Genomic DNA, 25,898 nt, shown 5'->3' with positions numbered 1-25,898 from the left:
CACTAGGCCTGCCTGCCCTGTCCCGGCCTATCACTAGACCACCAGAGGTGGGACAGGGTACACAGCCTGGCAGGGAGAATTTGGTTCAGAGTGTTTTTTTCTTGTTTTCCTTCTCTAATTTTTGGGTGCGTCTTATGGAGCAAAAAAAATACGGTAACTTCTGGCCCAAACATCTATGCTAGTTCAGTGGCTGGTGTAATTACTCATACCTAACTGGTGTCAGTTGGATGTGTAACTGATACTATTCTAGTACCTGTACAAAAATGTTAAGTCACACAATAGATTTTGTTCATATAATTTGTAGAATCCCAAGGGCAGTTACACACAACTGCTTAGTGATAATTAGCACCATTAACACCAATTATAGCTAATTGTTAATGCCAATTAGCAACTAATTATTCTATTAAAATTGCATGTGCAACTTTGCTTGCCAAGCATTCAATTGTGGGTGCAAGTTTATAGGAGGAGGGTGGGGGTCAGTGTCTATCCCTCTTAGTAAAACCCAAGCCTTTGAGGGCTGCAGCTTATCCTTAGACATTGCTGTCAGTATGGCTCCAACTTAGTCAGGCAGAAGGGAAGAAATATTGCCAGGATGTTTATCAGATGGAATTGATAGCCTACAGATTACATAATTAAAAGCAGCAGGAATGACCTGGGAAAGCAACTTTTGTCATCATCATAATGTCCAAGCTAAGTTGTTGACAGGGGACACAGTAACTATATCAAAGCAAGCAAATAGTTCTCATCCAGCAACTGCTCCATTTTTATGTAAATACTTTCACTTCAAAATATATACACCAACATCATAATTATACTGTTTTAGCATGGGGTTTTCAGATATAGGTGGGGGAAATATTCTAGTATTATCTTTTTGGAAATGGAGAAAAGGGATGCCATTTGGTAGAAGCTTAACCCCCAGCAGGCACTCACAAGGAGAACAGGCATGAACCAGGAGAGTATGAATACTGGAGAAAAATTTTCAAACTCAGTCCCTACAAGAAGCAAAATGACCTCAAAGCATCCTCCATCTATTACCATATTATCAGGACAATTATATTTCAAGCAGAGAAGCTTCAGTGTTTATGACAGGATTCAGGTTGAGGTTTGTGTGGAATGCTCCCAGTGATGAAGATCTCTACTGGGTTTCTTCCTGGCTAGTAGATACAGAATCTTCCCTCAATCTAGTGGGGATAGCCACCAACTCAGCAAAAGCACATATGTATCAAATCCCAGACTGCATCAGCATTCCTGTTGCATCTCACCAGCCTCTCCCTCAAGGTGGAGTTGTGGACCCGATTTCTCCAACCAGTCTCTGAGAGCAAACCAATCTCTGCCCATCCATCCATAAAATGTTTCATAAGTGCTTCCTGCCAACGTCAGTATCTCGATGGAGAAATTAGGTTCTAACCTACTAATTTACTTTATTTTAGCCTCTCCAGACCGGCATAGGCATCTTACAAGTGGATTATTTCTCATCATGACCAGCAGGTGGAGACAAACAAAACTCTGGAATAGTACACAATAGGTGTCTCTCCCTATTCCTCCTATCAGTCTGCTGAACAGCCAAGCAGAACCAAGAACTTGAAACAGAAATAAACAAGACTCCGAACAGGAATAACAACTAATATACCTGAATGCTGTTGGAAATTGCAAAGGAGACACCTATTATGTACTATTCCAGAGTTTTGTTTCAGTCTCCACCTGCTGGTCATGATGAGATATAACCCGTTTGTAAGATGTCTATGCCAAGCTGGAGAGTTACTAAAGAAACTTAAATTTTTGTGTCTTTATAGAGGAAATCTAGGTACCACTGTAAGCGGCACCACCAACACTCACAGCTCTGAAGCTCTAAAGCTGGGGGGGGGAGGAGTAAAAAAAGAACACATGATCCTCTTCTTTTACTGTGCATGAGGTGCTTCTGCAGTTCAATGTGAACCGTAAACTTTCTTGCCTCCAGGAGCTAGGTTTGAGCTTGCACAGTCTAGGAGCAGAGGAGTTCCTATCCATCAGACTTGTGTGCACGAGTAACATTACTCCTTAGCGTAGTCATCTTAGCCCTGAAAGGAGTTCTGGAACTGCCTGTAGTGGCGCCTCAGCTCACTGATCTTCTCGGCTAGAGAATAAAAGGAAAATTCAAGAGTGTTATGCTGAACGTTTTCTCTATTTAGATTCTTCAATACTGCTCTCATCTGAATTTGGGGAATACAATGCTGAGGTGTGCCGATGTCATTAAACTTAGTTCTCTTCCTTTACCTCCCCTTTTTCTTACATAGGACACGTGCTGGCCAGGGTATGGACACTAACCAGGTGGATCACTCTGTGCAGCAGTACAGGGGGCTTGCAGAGACTTGTTACCACAGGCCTATAGGCAAATTTTCAAAGGGAAATGCCACACAAATTTGGGGACTAGAAGCCATGCTGGAGAGCCTTTCAGAGCTGCAGACTTTCCAAGAGCAAAGTTGGTACCATTATGCGTGCAACAGTTCACTGCTCCCAATCTGGCCCCTTTGTGACACAGCTACTTTTCCCCACAGATGGGGAGGATTATTTTTAGCCTTTGGTTTCTGGGTAACTTCTCCAGTTCCACTATTGCTTTCAGAACATGGTATAACATCCCCCAGAGGCAGGAGAGGCTCTACAGAAAGCTGAAGGTTACTTACGCAAGGTGCTCCTGTTGCTGCCACCCCAAGTCTCTGCTCCCTGTTGCCGCTTCTCTACTGTTTGCACAATCTTCTCTGAAGTTTCCACTAACTGACCAATAGCTTGCAGCTCCTAGAAGCAAAAGAAACATAGGTAGTGGTTAGATGAGCTCCCTATGCTCTTGTCCTAACAACGGGAAAGACGTTCATAAAGACATACCAAAGGAGAGAGCTCGGCACGAAATCTGATTAGTTCAGACCCAAAGTTACTTAGGATGTAATCAGCAAACACATGTTGCCCTCAGGTGAAGGCATGACTGGAAATCTTGGGATCTTACCTGGTTAAAGAGAGCAAGACTGAAATACATAAGTCACAGCCACTGTTGGGAGGAGGAAATGCCAAGCATCATGGTTTCCCCCCCACCGGGCTTTTACCTTGCTGCAGAGGCTTAAAGACTGAAATACAGCCTGGAAGAGAGGACCACAGGCGCTGATGGAAGGAGCCATCCTGCTGCAGTGCTCTTGGAACTCATTCTCATACACCTGGGAGAAGGCAGAGATGAGCTGGTGGAAGTCAGATATGGCAAGTTTCAATGTTTGCACTGTGGTTTCACTGGTGGAGGTGTTGCCAACTAAGAAGGAGCACTGCACAAAATATAAAGACAGGATATAAAACACAGCAATTGTTCAGAAAGCGGATACAAGCAGAAATATCGCCAAAAAAAATCAGTGAAACCACGAACCAGGGCTGTGGAGTCCAAGTAGGTAAAAATGTACTGACTCCAACCCCAGCTTCAAAATAAAACCTTACAATATAATATGTGGTAAATTAATCATTTTATAATTACATACAAGTATGAATCTAAAGTATGTTATATTTACCAGTACTTTAGATCCACATCAAAAAACGTAAAGCCTAATATCAGTCTGAGTCCGAGTCCGAGTTGGATAGTAGAAAAAACAGTTGTCTGAGTCAAAGGTTTGGTGTACCGATTCCACAGCCGTCCGTGGATTGAAGGGCATAAGGCCATCCAGTTACAAAGTGAAATCTTAGGCCATGTCTGGCTCCAGTGACAGATTTCAGTCAGGGTAACACAGCACAGATTTCCCAGTTCTCTTGAATAGCCACATGTCAACATTAAAAATTAGGTCAGGGCATCAGGAGAAATCAAGATGACCCCCAGGGTAAAAGAAGAATATGAGGAGTATAAATTATCAACTTGGGCTACCATTAAGGCATTTTATGCAATGAGGCCTAGTTACAATTAATGGTTAACAGTAAAATAACACATCTTAATGGTAGTCCACATTGATAACTTCCTTTCCTTAGTCAAAATACCAAGGGGCCAATATTCAGACCATCCGGTCTGTCCATTAGTTATTCTCATTAAAAATACATTATTAAATTAACTTGTCTTTTCTTTGATATTTCTGGGTCATAGACTAAAGTCCACCTGGTATTGTCCTAGGTTCCAACTGCTGAAGTTGCCATTTAAGCTCACTCCAGCCTATCCAACCATCCTGTTGTTTGCAGGATATCTACCGTAAAGTCTAGCCAGTAACGTCCTCATGTTCCAAGTTGGTGGAGATCCCACTGATGCCCTCTCCAGCCCATCCTATACTGAATCATCATATAAGGGACACAAACTGTAGAAGTCTGTCCAATACCAGCCTTAGTTCTAATTAGAGATCCTCTGTGTTTATCCCATGTTTTTTTGAGTTCCATCACCATTTTCCTCTCCACCACTTCCTTCAAAAGGGCATTCCAGGCATCCACTACCCTCTCCATGAAAAATAATTTCCTAACATTACTCCCAAGTCATCCTCCCTGCAATCTTAAGTTATGCCCTCTAGTTTTACCATGACCCCTTCTTTGGAAAAGCTTTGGTTCCTTTAAAATATTTAAATGTCTGTATCATATCTTCCTTGTCCCTCCTCTAGAGCAGTATTCTTCAACCTTTTTACACCAATGGACTGGCGGAAATAAAAGAATTATTTTGTGGACCGGCAAACTATTAAGACTGAAATTAAAAAAAACCCATCTCCACCCCTTTCCCACGGTCCCCGCAATTCATCCGATCCCATCCGCATAAGCCTCACAAATAGTTATGATTTTATAGTGAACGTATTTTATTAAAGTATAAAAAGAAACAATATTCTGCACAATTGTCATTTTATAAATACAAATAATACAGATCAAGAATCAACAAAACCCCTGTCTCCCCTCCCATTCACATATATCTATCAAGAAAACTGAAAATTATTACAGAATGGTACACAGAAATATCATGCTAACAGAATACCGCAGTCACACATGACAGAAATAGTGTTAGGGGAGTGCAACTAGGGCAACTGCCCCCTGGTCAGAAAGAGCCCTAAGCTAGCTGGAAGCTAAAGAAGCACTGCTTGGGCTTTTGCAGTCCTCAGTTATGTCAAACACCAGCTCTAGCAGGATGCATATTTCAAATCTGATAAATTCTAAATCACAAAATAGAAATAAAATTATTTTTTTCTACCTTTTGTCGTCTCTGGTTTCTGCTTTCATCGTCTTTTCATTTTCTTCCTTCCAGCGTCTACCCTGTCTCTTCAATCCAGCATCTCCCCCTTCCATATGGTATCTGCCATCTTTCTATGCCTCTCTCCCCTTTCCATCCAGCCTGTGCCCCCTCTCCTTTTTACATGTTTCATTCCAGCTTCACTGCTCTTATCTCTCCTACACCAGATCTAGCATCTTTGTCCCTCTCTCACTTCTCTGCTGACCCCCTTTCCAGCATCAATCTCTCTCTACTTTCTCATTCCTCTATCTCTCCCCTTTCCCTCAACTGATCTCTCCATTCCACCCTGATCCCTTCCCCTCCTCTAATCTCCCTGCCAGCTGTTTCCTTCCTATTTTCTTTCCTCCCCTGTCCAGCACTATCCCTTCCCTCCACCCACTTATCCAACAGTAACTCTCTTCCCTACCCTTTCCCTCCTCTCCTGTCCAGCAGTACCCCTTCTCCCTTCCCTCCTTCCTTCTACAGCAAATTTTTCCTCTCCCTAGCTTAGCAGCAGCTCTGTGTACTTTTAACTTCGCCACAGAGCTTCCGCTAGCAGTAATTTAGATGCAGTTTCATCAGGCAGCCTCGGGGCCTTTGCTAGGCCGGCCCGCTTCGATGATGCGAGGCGGACTGACCTAGCAAGGGCCCCAAGGTTGCCTCATGAAATCATGGCTAAACTACTGTAAGCGGTAGCTGTGTGAAGTTAAAAGCACACAGAGCTGCCGCTGCTGGTCCAGGAGTGGGGAGACAAGATAAAGGCAGGAGGCCCGACATATGCAGCGAAGGCAGGAGGCATAAGCAGCAGGAATCCCAGCAAAGGCAGAAGGCATACGCGGCAGGAGTCCCGGTATGGGTGACAACAACAGGAAGTTGCAAGTAAACTAACGCCGGCAATAGAGCCTCTCTTCCTGCCCAGTGTGCAGTTTATGGAGGGGACCCGAATCCTTTGCAGACCGGCAGGAAATTTTTGTGGACCGGCGGTTGAAGAACACTGCTCTAGAGTATACATACTTCTCATACTTCTTTTAGTTCAAACCCCTTACCATTTTCATCACCTTTCTCTGGACCACTTAAAGTCTTTTTATATCCTTCACTAGATACAGCCTCCAAAACTGAGCACAATACTCCAAGTGTTGCCTCACCAATGACCTATATAGGGGCATCAATACCCCCCTTCTTCTGCTGGTTATTCCTCTTTCTATACAGCCTAGCATCCTTCTGGTTACAGCCACCGCCTTATCAAAGTGTTAGATGCCTTTAGATCCTCAGACACAATCACACCAAGGTCTCTCTCCGTCTGTGCTTATCAACCTCTCACTAATCCCTTGGAAGCAGCCCACAACCATAACTTTAAGCACATGGTTACAGTTTTGTCATCTGCACTGCAGGTTTGCAGTCACTAGATCAGGGGTTCCCTCAGTCAAATTTCATTCAGCCCTACGTCACTACCCACCAGCTATTCAGAACTTGTGGATTGGCGTTTCCTCCCTGCTGAAAGTGCCATCTCCTGAGTTTTCAACATGTTCACAGTGGTGGGTACAGCCACTGTCTGAGTGGATGGCAACAGGCAAAATATGCTCTCTCTGTTCCTAGGCCAGACAGTTGTTGTTGATGATGGTGGGCAGCCAGGGTTGTCAGATTTTAGGAAATATTTACTGGTCTGCCTCGCCTCTTCCCTCAGCATTTCAAAAGTTATTGTTCCCTTGCATCCCCTTTTAATCCCAAGAGGGGTTCCACCCACCATAAACCCTGTCCAGCCCTCTCTAAAATTTAAAATGTCCCAGGTGGCCTTTCATGTGAGAAGTTAGAGGATCACTGTGCTACACAGTAAATGATGATAAATAAAAACCAGTGTGTTCCAGCCAGTCTTCCCAGTAAAGTGACCATGGTTGTTGACTTCTGCTCACTCCAAGTCTTTGTTTAGCTACCACAGGAATAATTATCCTACAATTACTTGGCCTATTGCCATTAATACCAGATGAACAGTAGTGATGTCATAGATATGGGAGTAGCTAATTTACCAAAGATGCCCCTATTGGTAAAGGCAGTTATTCTTAAGGGTCATCTCCTGATTTCTGAGCAAAGTGGCCATTTAATCTGCCTTTAAACATTGCTTCCCTCAGTGACCTCTGGGGTCTGGTAAGCATTACTATTGCTTTCATTATGCGGCACACTGCTACCTCTCCAAAAGAATCCCCTCTCACCTCCTGTTTCAGATCCTCCAAGGTGGAAGCAGTATTTGTCAGAACCTTCAAAACTTTTCCCAGTTCATTGTCATGGGATTTCCCTGGAGCCTGTGTTCTGACAGGAAAAAAAGAACAAATTACTCATCTGCTACCGGATCATGACAAACGCTGCATTATTTCCTATTACGAGCATCTGGACACACACAAGCAGTGTGTTTGAGAAGAAGCAACAGACAGACCAACACCAGGGATGAGCTGAGGGTAAGTGCAAGCTCACCTTCTCTGCAGGGCCCCCTCTCCTGCCAAAAGCAGAGGCTTGATGTCTGAGGGCCAAGGGTTACACTCTGGGTTCAACACTGCCTGGAAGTGAGGACTAGCAAAGAGTTCTCTCAGGAATTCCTCCTCCATCCGGATATATTTCTGGAAGCTCTCCTCTGCACTACATAGATTAGGCAAAATATTCAGTCAGAGGGAAGGACAGAGATCTTTTTACTTCTCTTTTTTTTAGTAATAGGACACCTGACCAGATGGTAAGGGAGAATAATGTTGATGGAAAAAGCCTTTATATTCCTTTGAACACACTCCAGAAGACGAAGAAAAAGAATATTTTTACCTGGAAGAGGTACAGTCTCCAGTTCCAAATCTCTGCCAGCTGCCACTAGAACTTGCAATGACATCCACTAGCTGGTCCAAAAAGGTCAGCTGCTGCTGAGGGCTGGAAAGACCCTGCATGAAAGGTACTTATAAGCGCTCTATATTAAATGTGAAAAAGACACACAGAACGACAAAAAACATTTTGTCATAGTACCAAAGCTCATTCTCACAATGGATGCTAAGCCAATTCTTTACCTTAATGAGATCCAGATCGTCCTGGTGACATAACATGAGCTCAAAGCCTAGCCTTGCCATCTCTGCTGGTCAATAAAGAGAAACAAAACACACTATTAGAATAATTAGTTTCAGGACACACATACAATGCCAGTTTCCAAGTTTCCAAGTTTATTAAATAGTTTGATTAATCGCCATATCAAAATTCAAGGCGATGTACAAAATAAAACACGTAGTTATAAAACATGGGTAAAATATTATATAAATAAATACTGTTACAAACACAAATCACAATATTAAAATAAACATAGATTATTGGACATTGTTTAGAAACAAAAGGAAAGTTCATTAATGGTTACAATGCATATTAAAAAAAAAAAAAAAAAATAGGTAATAACATAGGGGGGGGGGGGGAAAATTACTAAAAATATGATAATAAAAGATCGTTAATCGCTAAAAGCATCATTAAAAAGGAAACTTTTAAGCTTACTCTTAAATTTATCTAGATTCTTTTCTTCTCTTATATATGTTGGAAGATCATTCCAGGATTGAGGAGCTGTCACCGAGAAGATAGTAAGACGTCTAGTATTGATGATTTTTAAAGAAGGAATGGTTAATAAATGTTGGTCCTGTGATCTCAATGTTCTAATAGTGGAATATGGAATTAAGACTCTATGGATAAAAGCAGGAGTTTGAAAAATGAGAGTCATCCAGAGAACTTTAAGAAGGTTCTATAAAAGACTAGCAGTTATTGAGGTTAGAAAGACTTCAGCACCGTGCTATCACAGAATGGATGCTCCGTCTTAGAGAATGACACGATGGTTGTTACCCATGGCTAGCCGTGGAAAATAGTGGTTGCTGCGAGGACAGGGACAAGGCCATTCACCATCCCGTAGAGCGGTGAATGGTCTTGTCTCCGCAGTGAAAAGCCAGCACGGTCCAGCATCCCCACCTGATCGCTGCGTCCCGCCATCTCCCTCCCTCCACCTCACCTTAGGTGTTGACTTTAATTCTTCTTCTCCCAGCCGCATGCTTTCAATAAGCCACGCACACGGCTGCTTGAGTTGTTGAATCTTCTCCTTTGATGCAACTTCCTGTTTCCGGTTGTGTCAGAGGAGAAGATTCAACAATTCAAGCAGCTGTGCATGCGCAGCTTATTGAAAGCGTGCCGCTTGGAGAAGAAGAATTCAAGTCAGCACCTAAGGTGAGGTGGAAGGAGGGAGATGGCAGGACGCGGCGATCAGGAGGGGGCTGCTGGATCGTGCGTGTTCCCTCACACTAGGAAGAGGGAGTAAAAAGGAAAAGAGATGGTGGGCCAAGGGGATGAAGAGGGAGAGAAATATTAAATCCATAGGCAGGAAAGAAAGGGGAGCCAGATGCTGGAAGCAGGGGGGGGGAGAAAGAGGAAAAGAAGCTAGATGGGGGTTGGAGAGAAGAGACACATTGGTATGGAAAAGAGGGGAAATCTTGACACAGGAAGGTAACAGAAACAGAGGGGAAATTATGTGCATGGGGGCATAGGGACAGAGACATAAAGGGAACATACATGGAGATGGCAAACGGGTGGGGGGGCAATGCAAGATAAGAGGGGAGATATTAGAAATGGGGAAAATAGGAATACAGAAGCGAAACGGGGACCAAGTTCGCATGCTCCGGCGGCTTGCACAAATTACATTGTAACGCGCCACGAATGTAAGAGGGAGGGAGGGAGATGGTTGGACTGCGCGAAGGGTGCTGAAGGGCGGTAGAATGGAACATTCCTGAAGGGGGGTGGAGAGGAACAGATGCTGAAGAGAAATGTGGAAGACAGAGTGGTGAGAAGACGCTGAAGGAAAATGGGGAACAGAGAGTGGGGAGAAGACGCTGGAAGGGAAGAAGAAGAGATGCCGGACTATGGGGGGAGCGGAGGAAAGAAGGGTGCCAGACCAATTGCGGAGGAGGGGGGGGTGAAGGAGAGGCACAGTAACAGAGCAAATGGAATACACAGAGAGAAGACAGACAGTGGATGGAAGGAATTGAATGAGAAGATGAGGAAAGCAGAAACCAGACAACAAAGGTAGAAAAAAATTTATATTTATTTTATTTTTTTTTGCTTTAGGATAAAGTAGTATAGTAGTTGTGTTGCTAAAAATTTATAAACAAAGCCCTGCCAACTAAACATCTCTTTCTCTAGCTCAGCAGCCAGAACTCTGATTTATAAGGAAGGAATAAGCTAAATACTGTAGTACTGAGGCTTGTATGGATGCTGCGTGGACATTAGTCGTAGAGACGGGGCAGGGACAATGGTAGCGGAGACGGGGACAAATTTTTTTCCATGTGTCATTCTCTACTCCCTCTGTCAAGTCAACCAGCACTACAGTTCCTTCTCATTATAGATAACATTCTGGCACTGTCTGGATGACTGAAAACTGTGCCCACTAAAGGAGATGATGCATAGCACCCCTTGCAATGGGTGTTCAGACATCTCTAACTTGACAATGATCTGTACCACTGGTTTACAAATGGGTATAAAGATAGATGAGAAATCTGAGCCAAAGCCACAGACATTTTCTTATGGTTTAATTTGACTTTCTTTTGAAGCTGAAAGACAGAGAAGTGAAAGCATTTCTCATATGGAGAATGTGGTTCCATTTAAATTGGTTATTGGGTTGCTGGTTTGCTCTTCCCAGCTTGTGACAAGTCATCTGTTTATTTGAGATAACCTGTTTGTCTGTTTTTTTAGATATTTTTTCTGTCCAGCTCCACATTTATTTATTTAGATTTTTATCCCGTCCTCCCAGTAGCTCAGAACGGCTTACAAGCAAACAGTGACATAGTAACATAGTAGATGACGGCAGATAAAGACCCGAATGGTCCATCCAGTCTGCCCAACCTGATTCAATTTAAATTTTTTTTTATTTTATTTTTTGTAATTTTTCTTCTTAGCTATTTCTGGGCAAGAATCCAAAGCTTTACCCGGTACTGTGCTTGGGTTCCAACTGCCGAAATCTCTGTTAAGACTTACTCCAGCCCATCTACACCCTCCCAGCCATTGAAGCCCTCCCCTGCCCATCCTCCTCCAAACGGCCATACACAGACACAGACCGTAAGTCTGCCCAGTAACTGGCCTAGTTCAATATTTAATATTATTTTCTGATTCTAAATCTTCTGTGTTCATCCCACGCTTCTTTGAACTCAGTCACAGTTTTACTCTCCATCACCTCTCTCGGGAGCGCACAATACAAAGACTATACAGTAGTTTAAATACAAGGACTATACGGCAATTTTAGTACAGGTGAAAAATGGACTGTACAGCAATTTAAGTAGAAGTTTAGAAAGGAGAAGAGAGAGTAGAGGGGAGGGGGGAGTTTAAGGGGGGAGGCGTAGACTGTGGATGAATTTTAGTTGAAGAGGAGGGTCTTTACTGTTTTCCGGAAGGTCATCAATGAGTTCTGTAATCTGATTTGTGGGGGGAGTTGGTTCCAGAGTTGGGGGATGAAGTGGCTGTAGGTTTGCGGGCAGTTTCTGACAGGAGGGACCTTCCTGGGGGGATGCATAGGCGTTTCTCCATTTCTGATTGGAGGGGTCGGGTGGGGGTGTACAGGGTTAGCTTGGATTTTATGTGAGTGAACTGTAGAAGAATTGTTCACAAAGTTGGTAAGATGATGACATGGGGAGAAATTTTAGACAGAGTGCATATGTTTATGTCTAATAAAGTGTCAATTATAAAGGCAAAATAGGATTCTTGCCCCTTTATAAAATATACACCCAAGAACATCCCAAAGAGCATGCAGATTCATACAAGCAAATGTAAAGTGCTCCAAGAAGGTATGCATCACCCTCAGAGGAAAATATCAAGGCATAAATAGTGTTACCCATCTCCAGAGTCTGTGTTGATCTTTTTTTTTTTTTTAAATCTTTATTTTCATTTTATACTTTTGACATACTTTTGGTTAAATTAATTGTGTTTATTATGAATTTTTGTACATTTGATGAAAGTTTAAAAATGAATAAAGAATTAAAAAAAAAAAAAAAAGAAATAATACAATACCAGTTCCAACACTGAAATAACAATAGTCTATAATAATAATTTACATAAGAAAAGCAAAAAGGCTTCTTTTTCTTATCATAAAGGAAAAATTAAAAACGAAATACGAGTCTGTGCTGATCTTAGCGAACCTGGAGATGGTCTGTGTTTTCAGATCAGCTTTTTACCGATATCAAACCCTTCAATTTCCAGGTAGCACAGATGCTAAATCTTGGAAACCTAAAAAGCAATGCACAAGCATCCAAAGACTGTAGACCTAGACATGCACTCCAGCAGAGCCATAGATGCATGGTTTGTAAAAGAAACAGAAGAGCCAAAAGAGAAATGCTGCAGGAAGGAGCTCAGAGCTCCTTCCTGGATAAATGGGCATCCTTAGACACATCCACTGGACAGAAGGTTAACTTGGGTAGCATTGCTTCCCCACCATTCAAGTACACTTTTAGTGTGTTCCAACCATCCAGACTGTTCAAGCCAGGCTGAGAGACTTGAACAGAAAGAATTACCACAATGGGCTCCCTCTCTCGGTATGATTGGGCAAAGGGTCCCGTTCTGCAAATTTAAATAAAGCAGTTTTAATTATTAGTAACAGCTAGGCATACCCATGATTTTCACATAACCTCAACATTCCCCTCTCAAAGCTGAAAGATTTGCATATACCATACTGGCTAGTTAGTTTTGTTCCCCGACTTACAGATCATGGTATATAGTAGAGGGAGAATAACAAAGGTCAGCAGAGTAGCTGGGGTTTCTTCTGGTAACTGCGCAAGATCATGGCGTGTCAGGATAACTCACCAAGTATAACAGGACGTAACATGGTTAAGATAAACAAGGTATAATAAATCTTGACTAGCTGAATAATAAGAATCTAATCTAATTTAAACCTTAGGTTTGTATACCGCATCATCTCTACATTCGTAAAGCTCGACACGGTTAACAAGAGTTAGGGTAGAAAGGAACTCCAGTGGAGGGAAGAGGCAAAATGAAGAGAAAATTTAGAGGACTAGAATAACCAGAGAGGGAGGAGGAGTTACATTTTTGACATTAACCAGGTTTTCAGATGTTTACGGAAGAGTTGGAGGGAGCTCAGATTCCTAAGAGGGGAGGTAATGTTGTTCCAGAGCTGAGTGATTCTGAAAGGGAGGGAAGAACCTAGTTTTCCTACAAGTGAAACGCCTTTTAGAGAGGGAAAGGAAAGTTTCAGTTTTTGGGAAAAGGACTCCATATGTGGAACAGTACAGTAAAGGGTTTTCATTACCTAAGAATATAAACACATCTGTGCTATGGGTCATCAGAGTTAGGGGACTATAGTTGGCAATAAAATTTCACAATAAAGACATTTCATTACCCTACAATATTTGATTCCATCACTACAAGTGAAGCAATTCCTTATTCAGACATCCTAAAATGCTGTTCTTATACATATGTACACTTATGGATACTATAGGGTTTCATCCTGTCAAGAGCTTACTGCACCAAGGAAGACAAGTTAACAAAATTCTTCACTTCAAGAAACACTGTTCCTGTGCGCTCCTAAGACAGCTGTGACCAGTACAGACTTGATCACTATGGATATCTTCAAGTTGTGCTCATATGTCCGGTATTGCCCTCTCTGGATCATGAGGCGGTATGGCTCAACCTCAAGAAAGGTTTCCCTAAGACAAACACAGCAACAAGGGTTCTCAACTTTAGAGGCACAGACTTCAACCGCATGGGAGATTTTGTCCATCAGGAGCTACATAAACAAGCAATATCTGACAATGTGGAGGATATGTGGTTGTCTCTGAAGTCCATCCTACACGAAGCAACAGACCGATACATAAAGACAATAAGTAAACGCAGGAGAAACAAAAGACCCCAATGGTTCAGTAAAGAAATTTCAGACCTAGTTAAACAGAAAAAAGACGCATTTATCACCTACAAACATTTAGGCAGAGAGGGGGCGAAAGAGACCTATCTAGACAGATCTAAAGCTGTCAAAACAGCAGTCAGAGAAGCCAAACTCCGAATGGAGGAAGAGCTAGCACGGAAAATTAAGAAAGGGGATAAATCTTTCTTCAGCTATATTAGTGACAGGAAAAGAAACAAAGATGGGATAGTACGCCTGAAGCAATCGGACGCTAACTTTGCGGAATCAGATTCTGAGAAGGCAGAACTACTAAACAAATACTTCTGTTTAGTGTTCACCCACGAAGCGCCGGGAGCTGGTCCACAGCTGCAGACGGGAGATAACCAGAAAGACCCATTTCAAGATTTCAAATTTACGCCCAGTAGCGTCTATGACGAACTATCAAGACTCAAAGTAAACAAAGCCATGGGACCGGATAACCTACACCCCAGAATGCTCAGGGAGTTAGGGGAAGTCCTGGCAGAACCATTATCTGTTCTTTTCAATCTTTCCCTAAGCACAGGAAGGGTCCCCTTGGACTGGAAAACCGCCAACGTAATCCCACTCCACAAAAAGGGCTGCAGGACAGAGACAGCAAACTACAGACCAGTGAGTCTCACGTCTATAGTGTGTAAACTCATGGAAACACTGATCAAACAGAATCTTGACACAATCCTAGATGAAGAAAAACTGCGTGATCCACACCAACACGGGTTCACCCAGGGTAGATCCTGCCAATCTAATCTGATTAGCTTTTTTGACTGGGTTACTAGACAACTGGACGCCGGAGAGTCACTGGATGTGGTATATTTGGACTTCAGTAAAGCATTTGATAGCGTCCCTCATCGAAGATTACTGAACAAGCTGAAATCGATAGGATTAGGAGACACTCTAACTACATGGGTTGGGGATTGGCTGAGCGGTAGACTTCAGAAGGTGGTGGTGAATGGTACCCCATCCGAAGCATCGGACGTGATCAGTGGAGTGCCGCAGGGCTCGGTCCTGGGCCCGATTCTATTTAACTTATTCATAAGAGATATGACGCAAGGACTTAGAGGAAGGGTATCATTGTTCGCCGACGACACCAAACTTTGCAACATAGTAGGCAAAAGCTTATTACCTGATAATATGACACATGACCTACTGTTGCTGGGACAATGGTCAACTACTTGGCAGCTAGGCTTCAATGCTAAAAAATGCAAGATAATGCACCTGGGTAAGAGAAACCCGCGTAGAACTTATGCACTAAATGGTGAGACCTTGGTTAGGATCACGGCGGAACGCGACCTAGGGGTGATCATTAGTGAGGACATGAAGGTTGCCAATCAAGTGGAGAAGGCTTCCTCCAGGGCAAGACAAATGATGGGGTGTATCCGCAGAGGTTTCGTCAGCAGGAGACCTGAGGTTATGATGCCGTTGTACAGAGCCATGGTGAGGCCTCACTTGGAGTACTGTGTTCAGTTTTGGAGACCACACTACCGAAAGGACGTGCTGAGGATCGAGTCGGTTCAGCGAACGGCCACCAGGATGGTCTTGGGGCTCAAGGATCTCACGTATGAAGAAAGATTAAAAAAATTGCGGCTGTACTCACTTGGGGAAAGAAGAGAACGGGGAGATATGATTGAAACATATAAGTACATCACGGGACGCATCGAGTCAGAAGATGATATCTTCTGGCTCATGGGACCCTTGACCACCAGAGGGCATCCGCTGAAAATCAGGGGAGGGAAGTTTCATGGCGACTCCAGGAAGTACTTCTTCACCGAAAGAGTAGTGGATCATTGGAACAGACTCCCACTCCAGGTGATAAAGGCCAGCAGCGTGACGGATTTTAAGAGAAAATGGGATACTCACGTGGGATCTTTAAGGGAGTAAATTCAAGGGAGGGGATACTTGGAATGGGCAGACTTGGTGGGCTATAGCCCTTTTCTGCTGCTTTTTTCTATGTTTCTATGTTATCTGTTGTAGAAGACACAGCCCCATCTCCTATCAGCTGGTGGTATCTTCATTCTCTTCACTGTACTGTCAGGACTATATATGAAGAAAGAATCTCTTGAAGTGAACGAAAATAAAGGACAGATAAATTCCAGACAGGATGAAAATGCATACAATTTTCTAGAATTACATCCAGTAAAACACAAATTATTTCAATTGACCTATTACTGTCTCATAATTTCATAGGCTTAGTAATAATTTCAGTAACACACAAAGTAGTACTTAGTTGTTGCTGGTGAAAAGATACAACTTTTAAAACAAAGAAATAAGTCATTAGTTGTAAGAAAAACTGTAAAGTTTTAAAGTTCAGTCTCATAAATTTTTTTCTGCAATTGTAGTCTGGGGATCCTGGCAGACATTCAGATCCCCTTGGTGGCCAATAAAGATAGAGTCCAGAGAAAGTCAAATTATGTTGATTCATTTTAGGCTTTAATACTCAGTTATGGGTTTTCTTTCAAGTTGCAGTGGAGAATTGCTAATCCAAATCATATTGGGAGAAAGAGCCCATTCTGGTAATTCTTACTAATCCCTCTGTTCAAGTCTCTCAGCCTAGCTTGATCCTGATGTAAAGACTTGTGGGGAAATACATATTACATTATCAGTTCCTGCCTGGATACATTTTCTATCCTATTTTTTGAGAATGCTCTCAGGAAGACTATACTATTCTTTTATTTGCTTAGTGATGTACAGCTGAGGTTCTCTACATGTGGTATGTGTACCCCAGGGGATACGCACAACATTGTCAGGAGGTATGTGGCACGGTGCTGTAAGTCTCCCACCCTCCTTCTGCCGTCGCATTTTGCCACCGTCTTCTCTCCCCAGCCCTCCCAGACTTGCAGCAGCAGCAGCTCACTGTGCATTTAACTTTCCCACACACCTGCCGCTAGTGTTACTTTATCAATTCCATCAGGCAGCTTTGGGACCTTCGCTAGGCCGGCCACCTCAGAGGAAATTGTATCATCGGAGGCGGGTCAGCCTAGCAAAGGCCCAGAGGCTGCCCTATTGAATCGCTCTACAGGGCCCAACCCTTTAATCTCCTTCCCAACCCCACGATCCTCCCCCTCCCCCCTCAGGGCCTACCGATGTACCTTGTAGTCCAGCAGGGGTCTTTGTGGCAGGAGCGCAGTCTTCTTGCTCCTTGCAGCTGCCTTCTAAATAGCTGCTGCAAACTCTCACAGCTGTTCGTGGAATTTCCTGTAGTACCACGAGTTGCCGCAAGGACCCAAAAGCATCTTCCTCCTATGCTATGTCCACCCTGTAGAATTTTGTGAAAGTATGAAGGGAGGACCAGGTCACTGATCTACAAATCTCCTCAGGAGGAATTGCCCTTGCTTCTGCCTAAGAGGAGGCCATGCCACTTGTTGAATGCTCCTTTAATGAGAACAGCGGCTGATTGCCGCAACCAATGTATACAAATATAGTTCTATGAATCCATCTAGAGATGGAGGCCTTAGAAGTGGGTCTGCTTCGTCTTGCCTGATTGGTTAACATGAAAAGAAGATCTGCGAGACAAAACATATTGATCACCTCCAGGTAATGCAATAGGACTCTCCTGATGTCAAACTTTAAGGCCTCATCTTTCTTCTTGGACCCTGTGGGGGTGAAATACTGGTAACCTAACAGGAAACACTGTAATGACCTTCGGTAGAAAAGAGGGAACCATAAATAAGGTTACTCCTGCTTCCGTGAACCTGAAGAACGACTCTTTACACAACAGGGCCTGTAATTTTGAGATATTCCTGGCAGAAGTAATTGCCGCCAAGGAGACTGCTTTGTCAGATCCACGAGGGAGGCCTCTTGTAAGGGCTCATATGGGGCTCTGCTGAGTCCCTCTAAAACTATATTAAGGTTCCAGAATGGAAACAGGTCTCAAATTGGGGGTTGTAGTCTTAGGGTGCCTTTCAGTAACCAGACTATGTCTGGGAGGACCACTAGCAAAGCTCTCTTGGCCCCAGAAGCCCTTGTCAAGATTCTCTTGGAGGAACACTAGTACCAATGAGATGAGGGCATTGCCCGGCTCTAATGTTTCTTTGCTGCACCAGAACTGAAACGTCTCCCATGCCTAAGCAACCATTGAAACAATTGTTGGCTTTTTGGCTCTAAGGAAAATAGCAATGAATACTTCTGAGTATGCTTATTGGACTAGTGCTGCACGCTCAAGAGCCATGCCGTAAGACCAAAGCGTCCCAGATCTTCTAGGATAGGGGTAGGCAATTCCGGTCCTCAAGAGCCACAGGCAGGTCAGGTTTTCAGGATAGCCCTAATGAATATGCATGGAGCAGATTTGCATGCCTGTCACTTCCATTATATGCAAATCTCTCTCATGCATATTTATTAGGGCTAGCTTGAAAACCCGATTGGACTGTTGGTCCTCCAGGACAGGGTTGGGAACCACTGTTCTAGAGAGACTGGTTCTATGGCTTGAATATCTAGCAGCTTTCCATCCCTCCCTCCCATCCCCCTGTGCAGTAGCACCCCACTAAACCTCCTACCATGAGATCTGACATACCTCCGGGCCTCCCAAGGTAGCAGCAGCATGGCAAGAATACATTGAATGCTAGAGAACTCATGTTATAGATAAGCAAATTATATATCCATTTTCTAATGAAATATACACCGTATAATGATAAGAAGGGGGAGGTTTTATATATTAGTTTTCATATTGGGAAAATAATAGAGGGAATGATGGGAGGGGAGGGTGGTAATTTTATGTATTATAAGATAAAGTAGAAAGATTGTCAAGTGATATGTTTAATTTTATTGTTTTGATGTTTGTACACTTGATGTAAGATTGAAAATGAATAAAGATTTTTTTTAAAAAAGAGATGATCTGGCATAGCTGTAAAGACCAAAGTGTAAAAATAAGAAAGTGGATTTTATTTTTGTCCAATAGTGACACAATCAGCAGTATGGGGGGGGAGGGGGAGCAGATGACCTCTGCACATTTTTTAATGACAGATGACCAGAAATACACTGACTGCAGAATAAAGATGAACTCTCACCTTTAACTTTCATTTCTGACTGGGATTCTCTCAGGGAAGAAAAGTGGTCTCGAAGGGATGGGTATACCCTGTAAAGAGATAAAACATGACAGTACTGGACAAAAGCTTGGTAAACATATAAAGGAACTGAAATGGGCAGCAAAGAAGGACAGAAAGAAACAGATAAAAGAGGAAATGAAACCGTAAAGGAGGAGAAAAAAAAATCAGTTATAGAGGAAGACAATCAATTCTATACAGTAAGAACTCTACAGATTTATAAATCTCCCAGAGTTCTCTGGAAATGAATAATATGTCTGTTGTAATTTAGTTTTAGGGAACCTTGGGGTTTAACCTTCAAAACACATTATAAAGCTCTATCATCCCATTTTTGTTTTAGCAAACTTAAAGAGAGACAAATATTACAGATGTTCCCCAAAATGGACCGTCTTATAGCAAGCTTTTGGAGACCTGATAACATTTGTACAATAAGTTGACCGTACTGAGTGCACATCCACTCTAAAATGTCCAAGCGGTGAATGGAAGGAATGCAGAGTAGCTCCTGCATGGTTTCTGGATCTGTCAGAAAGAGGCCTTCCAAGGATGGACATTTCAGCTCCTTTAAAAAAAGAAAAAATATCAGAAGTAAAAGGTAGTATCAGTATTTTGACAACCATATAAATGCCAACACATTTTCAAGATATGTAAAACTATAGGGAGCCATTTTGGTTGTCGTCATCATCGACTGCTACAGTGAATCTAAATGTTTCACCACAGAAGCCCATATTTCAGCCTTTTCACAAAAGCACTTCAGGGGAAATATATGAATGTGCGGTTTAAATAAAGATCAAAGAATACCAAGGTTCATAGATTTTGGAGTTCTGTTATATCTAGAGATTATATTATTTATTTTAAAAATTTATATATCATCTAAATCTAGATGGTTTCCATATTACAAAAAACTGAGTCTTGCCCACTTGCATCTATTACCTTACATGAAAGCAGATACAAATAACTGCATTTTCAATAGTTTTTAAATCTGTCAGAACAAAGGCACATGTATCTTGGTATCATGGACAGAGAACACCGATGTACAGCGATGTGTATGCCTAGCAGCACTATAGAAATAAGTATAGTAAAAGAACACTGCCCCCTCCTTTTGGAAGTGGAGAAATAAAGTGCATGAGTTAAATCTCATGGAGATTCAGGAAGCTAAATATTCCTAGAAAGAAAACACAGTTTTTACAAGTGTGGGAACCATATGTTCATTCATTGTTCCTGAGAGCAAGAAGCTTGGTGGTCAAATCAACGGTCAGTAAATCTAGGATATTGTGAATAATGCATCTAGTAATCCAGATGGGGGAGAGGGATGAGTTGAAGGGCTCGGTGTAAGGATTAAGCAGGAATATTCTATGGATCACTGGGAAGCCTGTGTCAGAGGTGTCATAACAACATCAAGGTCTGTTCCTTCAATTATTGCATTTGCAATGGTTGGTGCTAATATGAAATACAGTAGACTCTCAGTTAGCTGGCACTCAACTAACCAGAAAAATAATTTGTCTCCCGCGCACCTCAGACAATGTCTGAAGTCATGCTCCTGACCCAACACTCCCCTCCCTCCCTCCCTCCCCAGAGGCATCAGCAGCAGAGGAAAGGCCCTGCTGGGGCTGGCCAAAAGTTGCCTGTTTACCGGTGTTTCCTCTGCTTGCCAGGTGAGATTACTGCTTGACTGACAGGGGGTTGTCAGGACTGGCTCTGCTGAATTGGGAATGGAGGGAGGGGGTTGTCAGCACCAGCTCTGTTGCTTCGGGTAAGGGAGGGAGTGGGGAAAGGAAGTGGAATAGAAGGGAGGGGGGAGAGAAAGTGACTCAGAAAGAAGAACAGATGCTGAACCTACAAGTGTGTGTGTGTGGGGGGGAGGGGAGGATGATAGAGTGAGGTGGGAAGACAAAACTATTTTTACAGTAATTCTCAAGCAACCAAAAATTACAGTTATCCAGCATCCACCAGTCCCCATGGGTGCTGGATAGTGGAGAGTCTACTGTAGTATTATAGTATGGGGGGAAGGATTAGGAGGAATAATATGGCATTTTATGAGAAAGGATGCCTTTTAGTCTTATCATTGTTTTTATATGAAGTTAGTGTATTTACACTATGGGCTCCTTTTACTAAACTGCGTTAGGGCTTTAACGCATGGAATAGCGCGCGCTACATTGCTGTGTGCGCTAGACCTTAAAGCCAGCATTGAGCTGGTATTAGTTCTAGCTGCGTAGTGCGCAGTAATTTCCTGCGTGCGCTAAAAATGCTAGTGCACCTTAGTAAAAGAAGCTCTATGTAACACAATGTTTGTTCCTGGGCAATAAGTGTAATTTCCTAATTGCTCATTCCTAAAAAGTATAGAAAATGTCTGTTATTTCCATAAAAAATTTTACTTTTGTGACCAGGATAGTAAAATTGTGCAATTTACCTATTTAAATGTAAAAATGCTGAATTTTCATCTTTTCATTCTTATAGTCATAAAAAGCAACATATGAATCACAATTAACATATATTTATATTGACTTTATACAAAGATGACCACAGAAAATTTAGAAGTGAGTAGTTTTTCCCGATTTGCAATTATATTGTAAGTCACTTTCATAAAGCGCAGTCTCCCATCATGTTCTCATATATCCTTGGTAGCAATGTTCAAAATCCAGTATATCCTGGTGGAAGTGCTCACCTTGCTCCTCTGAGTTCTGCTCCCATATTCTCCATGAATGTCTCAAGATGAGCATCAAGGACATGAACTTTGAGAGACATCTACAGCCTATTTTACTATAATTCTTCACCAGATTCTCAACCAACTCCTTGTAGTTTTTGACTTCGTGACTGCCCAGGAAGCCTTGAACCACTGCAACTAAGCTGTTCCAAGCTGCTTTCTTCTTCCTAGTTATCTTCTTGGGTGAATTCTTTGCACTCTAGGATCTTCTTTATCTGTGGTCCAACGAAGATACCAGCTTGAAGGCTGCTCCTTATCTAGAGCTCTGACAAATTGTTTTATTAAGCTTAATTTGATATGCTATGGTGGCATCAGCACCTTCTGGGGGTACATGAGTAGTTCACATTTGACGTTGTTTCTCTCTTCAGGGAACTTGATCCTTTGTGGCCAGTCCTGCCTTTGGTAGTGCATCTTTGTGTCCCTGCTGTTCCAAAGGCAGAGATAGCAAGGAAACTTGGTAAAAGTGCCACCATTATGAAGTTTCAGATGACCTCAAAGTCTTATTTTAATAAGATCGATAGGTCAATATACTATTTTTAGAAAACTATTAAAGACATTCTTGTTTAAAAATTTTTATCTTGAAATGTATAATCTTCAACTGTTAATATTCTATTTGAATATCGTCATTGGGTTACGTTTAACTGGGTTTGTTTCTAGTAATAGAAATATATTGTTATCCGCAATGAACTTGTAAGGGCTTCGATTGGCTAATAAGTCAGAATGTAATGTAATACTTCAAGGCACTTTGTAAAGTCTTAATGCTGTTGAAATCCTCTTTGTGGTGCATTGATTGAGCCAGAGGAAAAAATGGGCATTTGTTCCTGTTATGGAGCAACACGACTTTAATTGATGCTCCTGGATGAGCTGTCAATGAAGAGATGCCACTCTTTTGGGTTACAAGCAATTCCAATTGTCTCAGACTGATCACGTTGTGGCAGAAGCAGAGCCCATCTTGATGGGTAAAGAAGGTGGAAAAAGCTTGGTGACACTTCCTCTGATCTGTGACTTGAACACTTTCATCCAAGTTCCACTGTTTGGGCCTAGATGTCAAAAGCTTGGCACTGGATTTGATGAGACCAAGAACTGTGATCAAGTCGTTGAGGTCTTTTTGGTTTGGATGAGTTTTTCTCATCAGTTGCACAATTGATATGTAAACTGAATCTACAACATCTCCCTTACTCTGACTTGTTGCTCTCTTCTGAAGACCTCCAACTAATAACTATTTCTGTGGCAGCCACCTCATTGTGCAGTTCATCACAGCTGTTTAAGGGCTGTAAAGCTGCCTGTTGGCAACAGTGAACCCCACCCTAACCCTATAGAGTGGACCTCTCAGATACTGCAGCTGAGGTATAACCCCCTCCCCCTCCGAGGCCAATGCACAAATACTTTAGTTAAGGTCAGTGGCCAAAATACACTTCAATTCTCTCACCATGCATACAGATTAACATGGGTCCCCTAAAATAATACTTCTCAGATTTTCAAAATGAATATGCATGAGAGAGATTTGCATATCAAGGAGACAATGCGTGCATACCTTATCTCATACATATTCACTGTGGGTATCCTGAAAACCCAGTTGCCGAGTGTGTCCCAAGGACTGGGTTTAGAAACACTGCTCTAATAGCAGGCTTAAAAGTAAATACTAATAGATAAGCACAATAGACTTAAAGGCAGAAAGGTACATGAGAGATTGCTCTTAATTATAATAAAATGTAGATTATTGGAGAGTCTAAAAATGGATGTGTACACAATTATTTTTGTTTGTTCACATTACATTTCAAAGTACCATTATTATGAAACTTGAAAAGAATATTTATCATGCTGCATATGTGTTGCATGATCATTTTACAGCTCTACCATAGATCCCTCATGAGCCAAATTGTTGTTATATACCCAGTCATTTATTTAATCCCCCTGGACTCTCTGACATGCTGAAACATTTAATATAGAACACAACTGACCTCTTTAAAGGTAACTAGCCTATAGAGAGTGATAAAAAAAATGTGTATAAAAATGCTCAGAGATGTAAAACTCTGAAGGGAAGGCTGAAAAACCTCCCTTGGGTGAAGAGTTTACCTTTCAGTCATTGTCATTTCATAAAAGATCTTTGATCACATACTCAAAGGCTATTAATTAAATGCAATCTAATTCTTGAAGCATTTCAGTTATTCAATATTTTCTCCTTCTTATATCATGCAACTGTCACTGCACTTTAAGGTTGATGAAAATTTTCACTTAGCTCATAGACAGGATTTATGGGGTCCCATTTTGATTCCTGCTTCAGGAGACCCGAGTGGTACGTGTTCAAAAGAGTTCCTGAATGTTAATCATGATGATGTTATCTAACTTCGTGACTTGCAAAGCGCATCGCTGCTGTAAAGTTGGTGAAGTCAATTCTAAATGTTTTTGAACCTTCCCTTCAGAGTTTTACATCTCTGAGCATTTTTATACACATTTTTTGATCACTCTCTATAGGCTAGTTATCTTTAAAGAGGTCAGTTGTGTTCTATATTAATTATAAACTTCTTTCTGACCTTGTCCTTATATCTTAGTATCCCTGAAATTACTAAAGGAAATTAATTTGTGCTGAAACATTTGGCATAAATCAGACACTAAACAAAAGTTATTATTAAAGAGATACACACAAATATGACTGAAGAGCTTACTAACTGAAAAGAAGGCTTAAAAATAAAAAATATCCCGTTCCCAATACTACATCTGATTACTAAAGTATAGTGAAATGCAACAACTTTTAAGAATTGGTGGGTGAACAGAATATGTTGCTGCCATGAGTCCCATGATGTTCCAGAGCCCCCTACTGCCAAAGCAGCACAGCTCCCTGCATACTAACAGCCAGATCTGTTCATACAGAGGAGAGAAGCTCATGGGTTCTTTTTTTTCTTTTTTAGTATAATTGGCCATTCAGTGTCATCCCTCCTATTCTAGTACAAGCTCTTCCCATAGCAACCGCTGCTAACCTTTAACCTTTGGTACACAGAAATTGCCAAACTCAGAGTGCCTGCCATCTTCACTTCTGCACTGTTTCAGTTGGCTTCACCAGATCTGAAATACAAAATTATTACATGAAAACCTCAATTCACAGTGACTAAAAATATATATTAATAGATAATAAAAATGAAAAGATATTAATTGCAAACAGGCATAGAGATGGAAGAGATTGAAGTGGAGGGCTGCATAATATACCACTAAATACATTTCAGTGTCAAAGCAGTTTATATAAAAAAAAATCCAAAACAAAACCATAACATACCAGAATAAAGCAATCACAAAACACAATAAAAACCAAATTTGAAACTAAAACCACATTTGGTTAGTCTTTCTTCATTAGCATTATCCAGCCACTGTATTTGCTCAAAAACATTGGCAACAAACAGAATTGCTGAAACGTTTTGACTAATACCACTCTTTAATGGAGATAATGTTGTTCTAAACCAGGATAAAGCAGCTGGGGCGAAAAGGTGGACCTGACCCTGCAACAATTCTAAAATCATATATTTTCCAAAATAACATTTCTTTGCATTAAAAAAAAAACACCAAGTTGCCACACAACGAAGTTGTTATTTTTCTATTTGTTTTCCCTTCGCCCAACTTCTTCCCTCTCTCCCTACACCTCATTCCCCGTTTGACATTAGTGGCAGAGCACTTCTCTACCTAGATCAGAAAGTTGGATAGCACGAGCTTTGCTCTAGCTGCAATAGTAACAACTCTGCCACATACCACTTGAGCTCAACAAACAGACCCCCCCCCCTTCCCTTCCCAATCCAAGGCATAAGGCAGCAACCACAGCTGTCACACGCCGAGCACCCCTCTTCTTCACACGTCCTCTCTCTCATGGTCTGCCCTCTATTTCACTTTCCCCAAACCAGCGTACCTCTCTCTCTCTGAACCTCAAACTCCTTCTCCCATCCTACCTTCCAAAATCCCGCCGAGTTCTTTCTCCAGCGCCCCGCCCTTGACGCACTTCCTGTTTCCGGCAAAGCCCGATCTCGACCGAGGGAGAAAAGGCGGGTCCGAGGGGGAGGGGGCGGGACACTGGAAGAA

At 42.1% G+C, this 25,898-nt stretch overlaps 1 protein-coding gene across 3 annotated transcripts; it reads right to left on the bottom strand.

Moving 5' to 3' along the window:
- Positions 1-739: 739 nt before the first annotated feature.
- Positions 740-25,898, bottom strand: HAUS7 (HAUS augmin like complex subunit 7). Of its 3 annotated transcripts, none has more exons than XM_033921180.1 (11): positions 25,769-25,898; positions 24,815-24,899; positions 19,579-19,694; positions 19,100-19,167; positions 8,212-8,276; positions 7,976-8,088; positions 7,640-7,801; positions 7,381-7,477; positions 3,075-3,284; positions 2,661-2,772; positions 740-2,113 (listed from the first exon to the last, which is right to left on the bottom strand). In XM_033921180.1, exons 2-11 carry the CDS (start codon positions 24,860-24,862, stop codon positions 2,052-2,054), a joined length of 1,053 nt encoding a protein of 350 aa, XP_033777071.1. In that variant the 5' UTR covers positions 24,863-24,899; positions 25,769-25,898; the 3' UTR covers positions 740-2,051. The 3 variants fall into 3 exon arrangements, with proteins under 3 accessions (XP_033777071.1, XP_033777088.1, XP_033777079.1); XM_033921197.1 differs by having other exon boundaries at positions 8,212-8,273; positions 25,769-25,896; XM_033921188.1 differs by having other exon boundaries at positions 25,729-25,780.

Source organism: Geotrypetes seraphini, chromosome 1, assembly GCF_902459505.1.
Source record: "Geotrypetes seraphini chromosome 1, aGeoSer1.1, whole genome shotgun sequence".
Lineage (NCBI taxonomy): Eukaryota > Metazoa > Chordata > Amphibia > Gymnophiona > Dermophiidae > Geotrypetes > Geotrypetes seraphini.
The sequence above is the reverse complement of the archived record's forward strand: the minus strand, read 5'-3'. Positions and strand labels throughout refer to the sequence as shown.